The sequence below is a fragment of the Rhinatrema bivittatum genome, chromosome 3 (genome assembly GCF_901001135.1).
Source record: "Rhinatrema bivittatum chromosome 3, aRhiBiv1.1, whole genome shotgun sequence".
NCBI lineage: Eukaryota > Metazoa > Chordata > Amphibia > Gymnophiona > Rhinatrematidae > Rhinatrema > Rhinatrema bivittatum.
The window spans coordinates 572,974,723-572,990,994 of record NC_042617.1 but is presented as its reverse complement, the minus strand read 5'-3'; the positions used below and the strand labels follow the sequence as shown (position 1 = coordinate 572,990,994).

The 16,272-nt window shown below is 42.3% G+C and overlaps 1 protein-coding gene across 1 annotated transcript in view; it reads right to left on the bottom strand.

The window, feature by feature from the left end:
• Positions 1–935: 935 nt before the first annotated feature.
• The window catches only part of MYCT1 (MYC target 1), a 62,624-nt gene continuing 47,287 nt past the window's right edge, over positions 936–16,272 (bottom strand). The window contains exon 2 of the mRNA XM_029596562.1: positions 936–4,572. Within this exon, the coding sequence (XP_029452422.1) occupies positions 4,046–4,572 (527 nt within the window). The 3' untranslated portion in view covers positions 936–4,045. The remainder of the gene's footprint in view (positions 4,573–16,272) is intronic.

Genomic DNA, 16,272 nt, shown 5'->3' with positions numbered 1-16,272 from the left:
GGAAAGGAAGGGAGGAAGACTAGGACTGGACTGAAGAAGAGAGGACTAGTAGAAAAGGGAGGGTAATGGAAGGAAAGAGGATTGTGGGTGGGAGACAGAGAGGAAAGGGAGAAGAGGGGGAGGTGACTGAAGATGAGGAGGATGAGATATGGGGAAGTCAAAGCAAAGGGAGGAGGTCAAGAATATGGGATATGGGAAAAAAAGGGGAAGGGAGGGACCTACTGGGATTGAGGAAGGGAAGGATGATGTAGGAGAGGTTGGGGGTGGATTCCAGGATCTGGGAAGAATGGAGAGATAAGAAGGAAGGGAGATTCCAGGATCTGTGGATAGGGAGAAAGGGAGAATGGCAGGGTCCCTACTGTGCTCCAGTCCTGCTCCCCCTTGCATCCCCTAACTTTCCTCCCAATCTTGTATCTAGATATAGATCCACACACATACACACACAGCCTTCTCTCTCAGATACACACACACTACCCCCTCCCCAGATACATACCCCTTCCCTCTGCTTCCTTCTCACCTTCCCCCTCCCAATTCCCCCAAATGATCCCCTTTGTTCTGCCTGTTCCAAACTCAACTCTCCCTTCCTGTTCTTCAGTGACAGGGGAGGAGAGGATGGATTAAGGACCAGAGCAGGCTCAACCTCCTCTCCTCCTGTTCCCTGCAGGCTTCCTGGGATGGGAAGAGAGGGCCTGGATCAGGAAGCAGAAGGCTGTTCTTTGTTGAGTGAGATTCAGTACAGCTGGAAGGCAGTAAATCTTCATCCAATCTACTGCTCTAGACACAGGCCTAATATGCCTGTTGAGATATCTGAGCCTGCATTTTCTAAATATTTATACATTTTGCATTTTCCAGTTTTTCCAAATGAAAATTGAGCATTTGGGATTCAAACAAAAGTAATTCACTCATACTGCAATTAAAGAAAGTACGCACGTTCTTTCTGTGATATATATTTTATCCATCAGATTTAATTCTTACAATGAACAAATGTTGCACATAAAATAAGAGGTCAGTTTTATAAAATAGAAATAACGATTTCCTTAAAGCAGCAGTACTAGTTAGTTGTCTCAAAATCTGAACTTGCCCATTCTTGGTTTTGTTGCTTTTTGGTTTGGTCTTGCTTCTAAGTTCCCTTTCTTTTTAGCCTTAGTATATTTTATTTCTTGTGTTTTTGCACTTTTTTAGAATAAAATATATCCATCTTTCATTATGGTCAAAACAATTTTTAAACATCTCCTCTCCTAAATCTGTTCCTGAAATATCAGGCCTGCTCTTACAAATTACATATAGGGATGCCAACTCACCCCATATTGACCAAACAGCTAGATCCAGTCCTGGTTTTGCCTATTGCATGAAGGGAGTTATAGTTCTGATTGTCCCATTAGATGATCAGAACTACAACTCCATGCATACAGTGGGGCAAAACCAGGACTGGATTAACCTGTTCAGTAAAGCTGGTGTGAGCTGGCAAGCCCTAATTACATGTTGTGTGAAGAGACTTTCAAAAATGTTAAATATTAGCATTTCTTGAGATAAAAAAAAAAACAAACTGAACTGAGAGATCTTTATGATTGTAACTGACTGCTGAATTCTCTAAGAGAAAGTGTTGTCAGTGCTGCTGCTTTAAAAAACTGGAGGTTGTATTACCTAGTAATATATTCACAGATAAAGTGGTAAACTTAAACACTGTAGTGAAAGAATCAGTAGTGTAGCTAATGTTGAATTTAAAGAAATATCCCTATAAGACTATATATAAAATAATCACATTATGGAAACGGAACAATACGGCAGAAAAGGGCCATAAGGTCTTATTAGGCTACCCTGTTTGCTTCCTTTTACAAAAAAAAAAAAAAAAATTAGGCCACAGTTGATCACAAGCCTCCCTTCACTCTTTCACAACTTAAGGATTTTCAGCACCTATTCCAAGCTTGTTTGAAATTTATTACAGTTTCTCTGTTCCAGGCTTCCACTACCCATTCTATGAAGTAATGTTTTCTAATATTGTTCCTTAGTCTACGCAGTTTGAGCCACAGATCATGAACCCTTGTTCTAGAACTTTCTTGTCACTAAAAAACATTTGCCTCTTCTGCATTATTTATACCTTTGAGGAGCATACATGTCTCCATCATGTTCCTTCTTTCTTTCCTTTCCTCTGGGGTATGATCCTTAAGTCTCATTTTATAGGCTTTTGCTGCATATTCTGTACCATTTTGTAGTCCTTTTCTGGACCATCTCCACTCTGTCCGTATCCCTTTGGCGTTACGATCTCTAAAACTGGGCACAATAAGCCAGGTGTCTTCTGCCTAGGTCTACTTTTTTGAGCTCCTTTGTTTATCATCTGTCTTCTTACTACTGCCTGATTACATACCTACCATTAAAAGAAAGTCTAGCACAGGTAAATGAATATCAAATGAGATGTGATTGTTACCATCCCTGCCACCTTCACAGGAAACATATAGCATAGAATTCTTGCAAGAAGTCACATTTTAGGGGAAATTGATATCTAGCAGCTGTCTCTAAGCTGTCACTCTCAATGGTGCCCCATCCAAAAATATTCAGGAAGGTCAATGGATGGTCATCACTTGATACTGATGTGCTGCAAGCTGGTTTATACTGGCATTGTGCGGATCCTAAGTCATTGGCCTTCAGCCTTCATGTGTAGCCATCCTTCAGTGTCATGTTGCCAAGTTGTCAGTTTGTGGTCTTCTGCTGCTGAAAGTATAAAACCCAGTTTTGGCCCGGCTTACCTCATGCTCTGCAGTCCCTCAGAATATAGGGCGTTGGGTGGAGTGGGGCGGACAGCACGTGTCTTAATGATATAAGGTCAGGAAGCAGGAGAGGCACACCATGAATGTTAATCACAAGTGGAAGCAGAAGAGAGAGAATCTTTCTGCGCGTGTGAAGATTGTGCAAATGACTGGCTAGACCAGGGGTGAGAGGGTGCTTGCCCTGGTTGTGGGTGTTAATAGAATGATCATCTGCGAAAGAAACTCTTTTCTCGCTTTTTGGTGTTGCCTCTTATTTTGGGGGTATTCAAGATTGCCAATTAACCTTCCCTATGAAAAATGCCCAATGTCAGAATGTGATCATAGGATGTCAATGCTTTATACCACATATTTTTGACAAATATATATATTTTTTTTTTTTTGCTTATGCATGAATCAAATTGGGTTGATGATTTTCTATATTTTACAGGTCCTATACCTAATTGTAATGTATATAAACAGATCTAAATCTTTGTAAAACAAACAAAAAAAAATAATTTGTTAAAAAGGAGGTCTAAACAGGTTGGATAATTTATGTCTGATGTGATTTGATTGATTCCCCAAGAATAATGAAGGGCTAAACGTAAATAGTTTGCTAAGAGGAATTAATGTTTTCCATGGAACATATGTTTTCTTCCCTAAAATAATATTCTATGACATATTGAGTTACATTAATAAATATTTTTACTCATAATGACTTTTGGAAGCAATGAACTCAATGTATCAATCTCAAAACTATTAATGTAGCAATACTTAGTTGTTTGTTCTTCATTTTATTCAACGTGTCCCAAATAAATCCAAAATATAAAAATAACGTATAATCCTAAAGAAATAGGATTTGTCCACAAATGTAGAATTATACGTAAAGAAGATGAATAGAATCGACAGGTGTCTCAGTGGACGTGGTGATGTTAATTCAGTCTTTAAAATATATATGGTGGCAGTTTTAATGAGATACTGTATGTCTTTTTTCAGGTAAGTTTCTTACCTCTTATCAAACTAGTTACTTTAAAAAAAAAAAAAAAAAGCAACACTGCTATAAATGCAGAGGAGCAGTGGAGAGTGGAGGAGAAACCCACCGTAGGGTTCATTATATTGCAGCCCACCGCACTCTGCCGTGGCAAATCTGTGCAACCTGCATGACAGAGGCAAGATGGTGCAAATACTATAGAATACTGCAGCAACAGGGAGTTTCCTAGTCACCTGCCCCGTGCACAAACAAACCTGCTTTATCATAGTTAATGTTCCTATTTAAAAAATAACAACAACAAAGAAAGACTTGTTCAGGAGCAGGAGTCAGGGAAAGCTTTGATGATGGTCTCATAGGCGGGAGGTGGAGTTTGCGTTGAATGGCAGACGCGGAGGCTGTTGGCCCACTGGAATTCGGGCCTGGGGGAGCCGCCACCGGCGGGGGAGGCGCTGCTGTTGCTGCGGGGAAGGCTCACCAGCTGGCTGTCGGCTTCCACGGCCAGCGGGGGGCACTGCAGGAAGGGGTGGAACGTGGAGGCCCGGAAGCTCGGCTTGCGCGGGAAGGAGTCCGCCTGCTCCTGAGAGCTTTGTCTCTGAAAGGTGAGGCTGGCCAAGCTGAGGTTGCTGCGCCGCTCGCAGCCGCTGTTCCGGTAGAAGCCGGTCCGGTTGGGAGCCTGGTTGTTGGAGGAGGCCCGGCGGCGCTGCCTGGAGGTCAAGAGGACCCGGTGAGAGATATGAGCACTTGCTCTGCGACGGGACAGACACATGAACAAAATCCATATTATTCCTCCAATCACCAGCCCAATCACAATGGACACAGTAAAGGAGAGTACCACGCCACCTGGGAAGACAGAAAATAAGCAGCCGGGTTAGATGTACTGTGAGCGTGGACATCTGCAGAACCTGATGGGCAACTCTACTCTCCATTTGCAAATGCAGCATTAAATGGAAAGCAAGCAACGCCGCCCGTAGATCCTAATACATGTCAAGGCAAAACGTGTCTGCATCCAGTGCATTACAATTGCGAAACAGTCCAAAGAAAAGGCATTTAAGACATTCTTTTGAATCTGCTTATTCATCACCAAGTCTAACTTTATGATTTGTGTCTTTGCCAGGCTCTTCATGTGAAATTCCTCATTTTCAAGCATAATCTATTTGTAAATAATGTGCCCTTAGGTTTCAGGCTTGATCGCCAAACCACCATTTATAAAGATGGGACAAATCAGGCATTTTGTCCACTCCGTGTAATTAGTCTGCTCCCTATTTTCCAAATTTCAGGAAGTGCATTCAGGTGTTCATTTCCAAACCTAGAGGGGGTGATCCGGAGAAAGCTGATTCTGAGGGTGCGTTAGAGAGAGACAGCTGTACTGTGCGGCATGTTAACTGTGCAGCGAGCAAAACTAATAACATAAACTTCCACTAATCATCAGAGGAAAAGGAAATATACATTTTCACAAAGTTTCTTGTGCAGAAACATTTTCCTTTTGAAACTCAAACAGGGGGATAAAGAAGTTGAAAAAGGCTGAAACAAACTATAGTACAGAATTAATGTAAAAGACAAAAATAAGCCTTTTCCGGTTTGACCTTTTAACTCTTTAAAATGAGTGTTGTCTTCCCTCAGCTTCCTTGTTTAATAATCATTCATTTTGTTAAGTTTACTGTAACTGAGCCAAAGTTAGACATTTCATAAGACTTGCATTTTTGGGATGATGCACAAATAGGGGAATACAGGGAACACAATGGGCTCAGTTTGCCCAGATTCAAGGCTCAGAAAGATAATAATCATCAGGGGTGGTGTATACCATATTCAAGCCCTAAGCTTAGAGACATGGCTCTGAGGTCCAGAATGTCTAGATAGAGGCAAATCAACCTCCTTAATTAAGCAGGGTTTACAGCTTCCCCCATTTTGCATTGCACAGCTTCATTATGACATTCAAAATCCCTTTCATAACTTTCAGCGTCACTCCTCGCCAACATCTTACCCATTTGAAAATGTTCAAAACCATTGTACATGGCCCACCTTCATAGAATCCAACGGCAAAGCAAGAATAAATAAATAAAAAAAGAATATAGAAATATTTCATTTCTTTGTGTAAAAGTCTTTTTTCTATTAATAAAAAAAAATAGCACAGCATGTTATGAGGAAGTTTAGAAGTGTCTCATGATGCACTCAGAAATAAACATCAAAACAGTCTCGGGTACATTGCACATTTTAGTGAGGCAGAAAGCCTCAAGAGATTTTCCAGGAGGGCAGATATGTGTTGAATAACCGCCCTCCTATGCCAAATGGCAATATTGGAGCACACTTCTGAGACAGCAGATGGATGTAAGAATGGAGTTAACAGCCAGGTCAAGGGGAGATATCTATAATTACCTATAATATAGAAAAGAGGAGCATATCACTTTCAATATTTATATCATGCTTCTCTCACCACGCTACTTAGATGAATTCATTCTCTTCTATGCTCATGCAGCAGAATTCTGTCCTAAGAATCAGACTTACACTGCGGATTCTGACTTAATACATGGGCACTGAGACAGGATTCAGGGAACACGGCCACTACATGCGTCACCTTTTCTATGTCTTATATGAAGGAGAGGTAGGAGTGACAAATGTGTGCATTAGCTTGTCAAAATGGCTATGTAGTAGAGCAGTAGCTATTAATGCTATAAGAAGTTAGTATGAAGCCATCCTGCTTGCCAAAGGTGCAGGACTGTATGTTTCTTTTAATATCTCTACTGAGGATTCATAGTCCCTATGCGCATGTTGCATGAATAGACAATAGGTACAGTATGCATGCATTAAAGTATTTACAGATTTATAATAACTGTGTAAGTTTGCAATGTGTGAATGAATGATTGAGAAAGAAGAAGGAAAGCTATAAATACAAATAAGTCTAGACTAAAAAATATGTGAGATAATACACATGGGGCCGGATATTCAGAATTACGCGAGTGCGTAGATATGTGCGCACAACCCAGCGCACACAAATCTGCTCCCTATTTTATAACATGTGCGCGCAGCATGTTATAAAATCCTGGGTCAGAGCATGCAAGGGGGTGCACACTTGTGCACCTTGCGCGGCGACCCCGGCATGCATATATCTACGCACTCGCGTAACTCTGAATATCCGGCCCCATGTGTATTATCTCACTTATCATATTTTTTAGTCTAGGCTTATTTGCATTTATAGCTTTCCTTCTTCTTTCTCAATCACATTATCAGCCACACATTATCACCAGAAGTAGCACCGGGAATAACCACACCTTTGGCAGGGGCGTTATGGGGGAATTAGATTTCGGCACGACTGCAACCATGGCGAGCGAATTATATAGCGGAATGATGAATCCCAGGGATAGATTGTGAGCCCTCTGGGGACAGAGAATTAACTACAGTACCTGAATGCAATCCACTCTGAAGTGCCGACAAGTTAAATAATGTGTGCAAGTAGCCTGTATTTGCATGATTGCTATTTTATAAAAAGTGCCCATGTACATTACATTAAACATGTACATATATGCATGTAAAAAGGGACAGTCTAGGGGCATTCCAGGGTAGGGCCAACAGATTGCATGCATATGTTACAGATTTAGAAGACATATGCACACACGTACATTTGGCAACTTTCACCTGCTAATTATCTTGCATAAGTGATATCAGACTTGTTGATTGGTTACTATTAACCTGGTGGGAGGTCTGGGTGAACTGCAAGGGGGGGGGGGGAATTTAGGATGAAGAACCAGGAGAATCTCAATGACCTGGAGAAGGATTGGGTGAATTGGTGGAGAAATCAGAAAACTGGTATTTTCAATTATTCTCGCATGTTTTAAAATATACCAACTTCCGCAAACAAGTCCTACTTTATTTTGGTGTGTAAAATATACGTATATTTCTAAACTTGGTAGGAAAAGTATGCATGTTCAATGCATTGAAATACTTGCTTTCAATGAGATGCATGGATTCCCACCTAAGCATATATATGTTGTGAGGTAGACACCCACATATTTTATAAACTCGAGCATTGATACACACAGGTTATAAAATACTATTGCAGAACTCCGTGCAGCCATATATGCACCTACAGCAAATGTGGCCACATGGAATTATTTGAAAGTTATCCTCTTAGGGGTAGATTTTAAGAGAAGCGCATGCGGGCTACATTTGTGCACGCTACCCGGTGCGCACAAATGTAAACCCGATTTTATAACATGCGCACGCTGCTGCGCGCACGTTATAAAATCCGGGGTCGGCACGCGCAAGGGGGTGCACACTTGTGCACCTTGCGTGCGCTGAGCCCTAGGGGAGCCCTGATGGCTTTCCCCATTCCCTCCGAGGCCGCTCTGAAATCGGAGCGGCCTCGGAGGGAACTTTCCTTCCGCTCCCCCCCCACCTTCCCCTCCCTTCCCCTATCTAACCCACCCTCCAGTCCTACCTAAATCCCCCCCCCCCCCACCTTTGTTTCAGGAGTTACGCCTGCCTCTGGCTGCCGGCGCCTTCCCCTGGTACAGCCTCTGTGCTAGAGCCCTTGGTCCCGCTCCCGGACCGCCCCTGGACCGGCACCACGCCCATGGCCCCGCCCCCTTCCCGCCCCTTTTTCAGTCCCGGGACATACACGTGTCCTGGGGCTTGCGTGTGCCGCCGAGCCTATGCAAAATAGGCTCGGCACGCGCAGGGGCAGGTTTTCGGAGTTACGCACGCAACCCTTTGAAAATCTACCCCTTAGAGTGCACCCAACAACGGATTTCTAAGTAGTCTGCAACAGCCATCATTCATCATGAATGACACTTTCAAATATTTTAACTCAATAATTTCAAGCACTTACTAGCATGCCTTATCAATTTATATTAATTTATATTTATGCATTTTATAAATACAAAAGAAGAATGTCATGCAAAAAAGCAAAGAGTACTTAAAAGAACATCAGATTCAAACAATCATGTAATAAAACTATGCATTGTTTTATGAATCCTCGACAGAAAAGCAGAGAACATGATAACCTCAATAAAATAGCAATAATCATAATAATTTGTAAAGGGTGCAGAGCAGAACTAAGACAGTTTATATTACAATCCAACATGAAAAGTTATACATTAAAATTCTGACATCACCTCTGTTAACAGCAAAAAAAAATAAAAAACCACCCTCTAGTGCCAAAAACTTTGTGAAGTAAAACAAACCCCTGCAATAAAAGAAAAAAATATCTAGAATCTTGCCATGCCAAATCATCACAGCACTAACTCTCAGGACTCAACTAGCAGCAACCTTATCTATGAAAAGGAAGAAATGTAAATATTATACTAGGCCCTAGAAAACGAATTCATTGCCTGCTGGGATAACAGAAGGAGCCGGCCTGCTATAAATCCCTACCTGCTAGCAGAAATACTGCACCTTAGTCACACATGCAGGACACAGACCCACCCTTACCTAATATAGGATAAGGGATTACAAATTAGGCAAATACAAATATAAAAAAAAAGCACATTCCCAAAGATGTCATAGTCCAACAGTTGAAAACTCAAATCTTTTTTTCTTTTTTATCTTTGTTGTCTGATCAAATTTTTTTAATTGATTGATCCCAGTCTTTTTTTCACTTTCACTTCTTTTGGCAGGGCCTCTTTTCTTTTTCTTTCTTCTCTTTTCTCCTGTCTTCTTTCTATCTTCCCTCAAGTAACCCACCCTTTATATCTTGAGATGATCCCTTCCTCATGCATAATCCTTGTTCATTATACTTCCTGTTACCTTGTTTATGTTTACGCAAAAACAGTAAAGAGCAGAGAACTGAATAGTCCGAGGCTTCATTAATTGGTAAAAAAAGTTCAATGTTTAATTGTTATTTGTGCAATACTTCAAAGCGGCTACCCCAAGAGCTCAAATGAAATATAGAAGTTACAAGCCGTTAAGCCCGTTAAAATGGGCTACATTAAAAAAAGAATTTCGGTCCGTTTTCGGACACTGCACCCGTCTACACTTCTTTTCCCTCACTCCCCCTTCCCCTCGCTCATTCACCGCAGTCACTCATCCTCCTCCCACCCTCGGTCACTCACCCCCCCTTCCCTGCTCCCACTCAAACTCCCTTCCCTCATTCTCACCTCCCCCATCATTCTCTCTCCTACTCCCTCCCCTTCCCTCACTCTCACCTCCCCTCTCATTCTCCCTCCCCTTCCCTCACTCTCCCCTCCCCCCTCATTCTCCCTCCCCTTCCCTCACTCTCCCTCCCCTTCCCTCACCTCCCCCCTCACTCTCACCTCCCCTTCCCTCACTCTCACCTCCCCCCTCATTCTCCCTCCCCTTCCCTCACTCTCGCCTCCCCTTCCTTCACTCTCCCTCCGTCATTCCTCACCCACTCTCAATCCCCACCCCCTTCCCTCTCCCTCTTATGCTCTTCAGCGTGGTCTGCTCATGGAGACGGGAGATCTCCGGGGATCCCTCCCCAGCGCGCACCGCCGCCACATTGCCTCCCGATATCGCTGCTGCCGCCGCTCCTCCCCACCATACCTTGGCCCACCTGACACTCGCATACCGCCGCCGATCCGCCGCTGCTGCTCCTCCCAGCGCCATCTTAGTTCCGCTCTGACCGACGTAGTCTCCCGCCCGCGCATGCGCGGTAGAGCTGCTCTCTACTGCGCATTTGCGGGCTGTCGGTCAGAGCCCATTTATAAGGTAGATTTCACTTGAGCTCTTGGAGAAGCCGCTTTGAAGTATTGCACAAATAACAATTAAACATTGAAGCTTGCATATACACATACACAAGAACATGAGATTTTCCATTCTGGGTCAGACCATAGGTCCATCAAGCCCAGTAAACTATTTCCAACAGTGGCCAATCCAGGACAAAACTATCTGGCAGGATCCCAAAATGTCAATAGATTCTGTTCTGGGTCAGGCAGACATCCGAGTTTGCCATCCAGGCAGCTAAACCTTTCCTCCAATCAGTCCTCAAGACAAAGATTCTTTAAGTTTGAAATTATTTATTGTACAGGTAAATTCTACTTACAATTGTTGCATCTCAAACGCAAGCCCCAGGGCAAAGATCTTTGGTAACTGGAGACAGGGTAGCAGGAGGGAGAAGGAGGTCTCTTGTGTTGCAGGAGTTAGTTTATGGTAGAGGTAGGAAGCTTGAGGGATATGAGGCTGATTTAGTCTTCAGACGAAGGCAGTAAGAGAAAAGGTAAAAAACCTGATCGTTTCACAGGGTTTTACAGAATGCTGCTGGCTCAGAAGCAAGCATGGGCAAGACTGAACTCTCGTCGAGAGCTGCAAGAGGAAACACCTCCACAAGCTGGGGACAGGGGGCAAGGTCCAATGGCAGCGACCCTAGGAATCATGTGACACAGGGTGCCATTAAGGGCAGTCCCTTGAGCCTATAAGGCACTTAGGAAGACTCAAGTTAGATTGAGGGGCATTCAAGCTCTTCCGATAGTGAGCGGGGGGAGGGAGCTTCTCTTAAGGGCAAAGGCTCCTCTTAAAGGCAAAGGCTCACAGACTTTTATCATGGGTTTCAAAAAGTGTTTCAGTATTAAGAATCCTCAGAAGGGAGGACTGCACTAAACACAGTTAAACTACAATACGTACTGATACAAACATGTACCCACTGCTGGGGACAGAACAGACTCCATGCTACTTATCCCAAGGATTAGCAGCGGATTACCCCAAGTCCACCTAATAATGGTTTGTAAACTTTTCTTCTAGGAACCTGCCCAAACCTTTTTTAAACCAGTTAAACTGACAGCTTTCACCATATCCTCTGGCAACGAATTCTAGAGTTTAATTATACATTGAGTAAAAAAATATTTTACCCTATTTGTCTTAAATGTATCACCTGGTAACTTCATTGAATGGCTCCTAGTGTTTGTATTTTTTGAAAGAGTAAATGTTTACCTGTTTCACTCCACTCATCATTTTAAAGACTTCAATCCCCTCAGCAACATCTTCTCCAACCCGAAGAGCCTTAACCTCTTTAGCCTTTCCTCATAGGAGAATCATTCCTTCCCCTTTATTATTTTGGTCGCCCTTCTCTGTACTGTTTCTAATTCCACTATATCTTTTTTTAGATGCAGTGACCAGAACTGCACACAATACTCAAGGTGCAACTGCACCATGGAGTGATACAGAGACATTATGATATTCTCTATTTTATTCTCTATTCCTTTCCTAATAACTCTTAGCATTCTATTTGTTTTCTTGGCTGCCATTGCACACTGAACCCATGCTCTCACTCTCACAGGTTACCATAAAGCATACATACACACATACACACACACACACACACACTCTCTCTCTCTCTCTCTCTCTCTCTCAAAGGCTCTCTCACAAGCACATATACACTCTAGATCTCACAAGCTGCTTCACACACACACACAATCTCTCACTCTCATAGACTTCCACACAGACACACACAAGCTCTCATTCTCACAGGCTTCCTCACACACACACACACACACACACACACGCACACTCTCACTCTCACAGGATCCCTCCCACTTACACACTTTGTCTCGCTCACAGCTCCTTTACACTCACACACACACACACTCTCTCTCTCACAAGCTTCCTGTCACACACACTCATACACATGCTCTCACTCTCACAGGCTTTCTCACACACACACACACACACACACACATGTTCTCATATGCTCTCTCTCATAGACTTCCTCATATACACATATGCTCTCTCACAGATACACATGTTCTCACTATCTCAGGCTCTCTCACATACACACGCTCTCACTCTCACAGGCTTCTTCACACACACATATATATACATACACACATACATAGTTTATAGTATATAGTTTATTAGATTTTTTATACCGCCGTATTGGTGTTAGCCTTCACAGCGGTTTACAATATACACATTTGAAATACAGTAAAACAGTTCAATAAAAGATGACAGCTGAATTAGTTAAAAGCACATAAAAGTATTTTAGCTGTACAAGTAAAGATAAAATTATAGATGGCTATTCCTCAATATGGTATTCAAGGGTAAAGTTAAGACAAATTAAAACAAAATAATAAACATGCATAAAATATCACATTCATAAAACATAAAAGTTAGTTCTGCCTTTAAAATTGAAGTTTTGGAGCGTTTGTTTTAGTACCTGTAACTAGCCATGAGAGGTTTGATTATTTTCCGAATATGCGCATTTAAAAAGCCAAGTTTTTAAATCATCCTTAAATTTATTTTTTTTTAATTTTATTTTTAGTTTTCAAAATTTACAGCAAGCCATCACTTACTTACAGAAAAGAAAAAAAAAGGAATACAATTATCTTGATTAACCCTCCATTACATCGAGGCAAAAGAAACCTTCTTCAACATTCAATTTATGCATTTGTATCCCACACGAAACGAGAGAGGAGGACAAAATTTAAGGAAGAAATTTGCAAGAAAAACAAAAGGAATGCATGTATTGGCCTAACATAGATAAAGGTGTTAACTTCCTTATGATCCACCTTAGATGTTAAATTATGTATTGGTAATATTAATTACTCTCCTTGCATTTAAAAAAGATCTCAGTTGCTCAGGATATTGGAAAGCAAAAGTATCTGTTGCAGATTTTACCATGCATTTACATGGGTATTTTAGAATATATGAAAAACCTAGAGCAAGAACTTGAGGTTTTAATGCAGGAAATTCACGCCTCCTGTTCTGAGTAACAGGGGCGTAATCTGGAAAGACACGTATTTGTGGCCCCTTGAATTGTAATTCTATATTTTTAAAGTAACGTTTCATGGTTTCAGATAAATCTTTTTTTGTAATAAAAGATACCATAAGTGTTACAGTCTCATAATATTCCATTGCAGAATCCTCTAAAAACCTAGTCAAGTTCCCTTCATTAACATTCAACGGCGGAACATTTCTATTTTTATTTGACATAGACAAAAAATGCAATTTATTCACTAATGGAACTTCTCCTTCTTGAAATTTTAAAGTCTCAACGAAGTATTTCTTCAATGTAGTATAGGGAAGCTCTCCAATTATTTTAGGAAAATTCAGGAATCTTAAGTTTAGGTGTCTAGAGAAATTTTCCAAATGCTCCAATCTCTTTGAAAATTTATATCCTTTATAATCTTCAAGTTATATTCTTGGTTTTTTTTTACCTCAGCTTCAACAGTTATCAATTTTGGCTTTATTTCATCCAACTGGTTTTCACATTCCTCCAATTTATGTTCTGCTATCTCCAAATTATCCTGGAAACTGCTGATCGATTTTACCAGCGCGGCCATAATATCCCATATTGTTTCTAAAGTAATTTTATCTGGTTTTGCAGGCATTGAAAAACGGGGTCTTAGCACTGACTCACCTGTTTTCAAAACTGGAGATATTCCATCCAGTCGAGTTCCTCCTGATGTAATCGGCGCCGTTGCTCCGTCCAGGGCCTCAGTGAACCCCTCCTGAGTCGGGGTAGATGCTGGGGGCACCGAAAAAGAATTTTCTGCCCCTGTTGTTCCAGAGTCCACGGATTCCCTCTGCGGACGCTCGGCGTCTTCCGCCCTCTGACCCCCCTCTGCTGAGCCAATCGCATTGGCCTCATGGGTCTGCGCCTCAGCTGTCGTCAGGCGTTCAGGAGGAGCAACAATATCGGGCTTACGAGGATCCGGGGGGCTTAGAGTGACTTCTCCTGGGGAAACCGACGCTTCCTCGAAGGTTCCCTCAATGGAGCCTGCTCCTCCCGTCTCAAACACCTTTGCTGTCGCATACGAGGTGATCAATCGCTGTGCTGCCATTAACTCTGCTTCAGAGGGGTAAGAACAGAGTTTACCTTTCCGTTTAGCTGGCATCTTTTGCATGAAAAAATCTGCGATACCGGAGCTCAGGAGTATGTGACCGCCTATGCCGTCATCTTGCCTCCCCTCTGTCCTTAAATTTTTTTTTATCGATCATTAGTCTCAGATCTGTTGGTAACTCGTTCCACAGTTTGGATCCTGCGATAGGCAATGCGCATTCTCTCACTTGGCTTAATCTTGCCGAGCGGATAGTTGGTATAGATAACAAAGCCTTGTTTGCCGATCTTAGATTTTTTTGCGGTACGTGCAATTTTAGAGATAAATTCAACCTTTCAGTTTGTTCTCCATATAACAAATTATGTATGAGGCAGGCGGCTTTATATTTTATTCTGTAGTTGATGGGTAACCAGTGGAGAGAGATCAACACTGGCATAATGTGATCAAACTTCTTTTTTCCCGTCAGCACTCTAGCCGCTGCGTTCTGCAGCACCTGAAGCGGTCTAATGGTTGATGCAGGCAAACCAAGGAACAAGGTATTACAATAGTCGATGTTCGTAAATATAAGAGATTGCAATACAGTTCTAAAGTTTTGTTGATCCAAAAGTGTTTTTAATCTTCTCAATGTTAGTAGTTTGCAGTATCCATCTCTCAACTTCAAAGCAATATGTTTCTTCTTATTCAATTCGGTGTCGATAATTACTCCCAAATCACGAGCAAAATATAATGGAGATATACAGATATTGTTTTCAAGGTTTAGAACTGGAATATCTTTATACATGTTTCTCACTCTCTCAGGCTTCCTCACACATACACACATTCTCTCATATGTTCTCTCACAGGCTTCCTCACATAAATATACACATATTCTTACATGCTCTCTCTCACAGGCTCCCTCACATACACACACACACACACACACACAAGCATGCTCTCATTCTCAGAGTTTCTCATATACATACACACACACACACATGCTCTCACTCTCACATGCTATCTCGCACATACACAAACACATACACATGCATGGGCTCTCTCTCTCACAAACCCACACACACACACACACACATGGGCTCTAATTCTCATATACTCTCTCACACACACACACACACACACACACAGGTTCCTGTGTGCTGGAAGTCTAAGGGGAGAGTCCCACAGGAACTATCTCAAATCCATATACCACAGCTTTCTGTGCCAATCTGGAGCAACCAAGCGTACCATCCCTCCAGGGCGCTCGATCTTTCAAATCAATCTGCCCAACATGGGTCATGGAGGAAAGTCTTACAGAAACTTGTCTTCTGGACACTCCTGCACTAGGGTATCGATTCCCTAGTGCAGGAGTGGCCTGCTCTAGGCAATCGATCTTTCCTACAACTGAAGTATCGTGGAACTTTCGCATTGCAAGAAGTTGTCTGGAGGTCTAGGAACGGGGGATCCCAGCATTTCAGAATCATCTGAAATACCTAGTCTGTTAAGGCCCATTCTGCTGAGAAAGTCTGCTCTTACATTGCCTTTTCCTTCTATGTGTGAGATTGAGATCATCAGGAGATGCACTTCTGCCCATTCCATAAGCTGATCTATTTCCTGCGACACTTGCTGGCTCTTGATTCTTCCCTGCCAATTGATGTAAGCCACAGTGGTTGCATTGTCCAACATTATCCATACCGATCAACCCTGCAGCCTGTAGCTGAATTGCAAGCATGCCAACCGGACCACCCTGACTTCCAGATGATAGATGTTCCAGAAAGACTTCTCTGTATTCCAGCGCCCTTTCCCTATCAGCTCCTGAAAGTGAGCTTCCCAACCAAGGAGG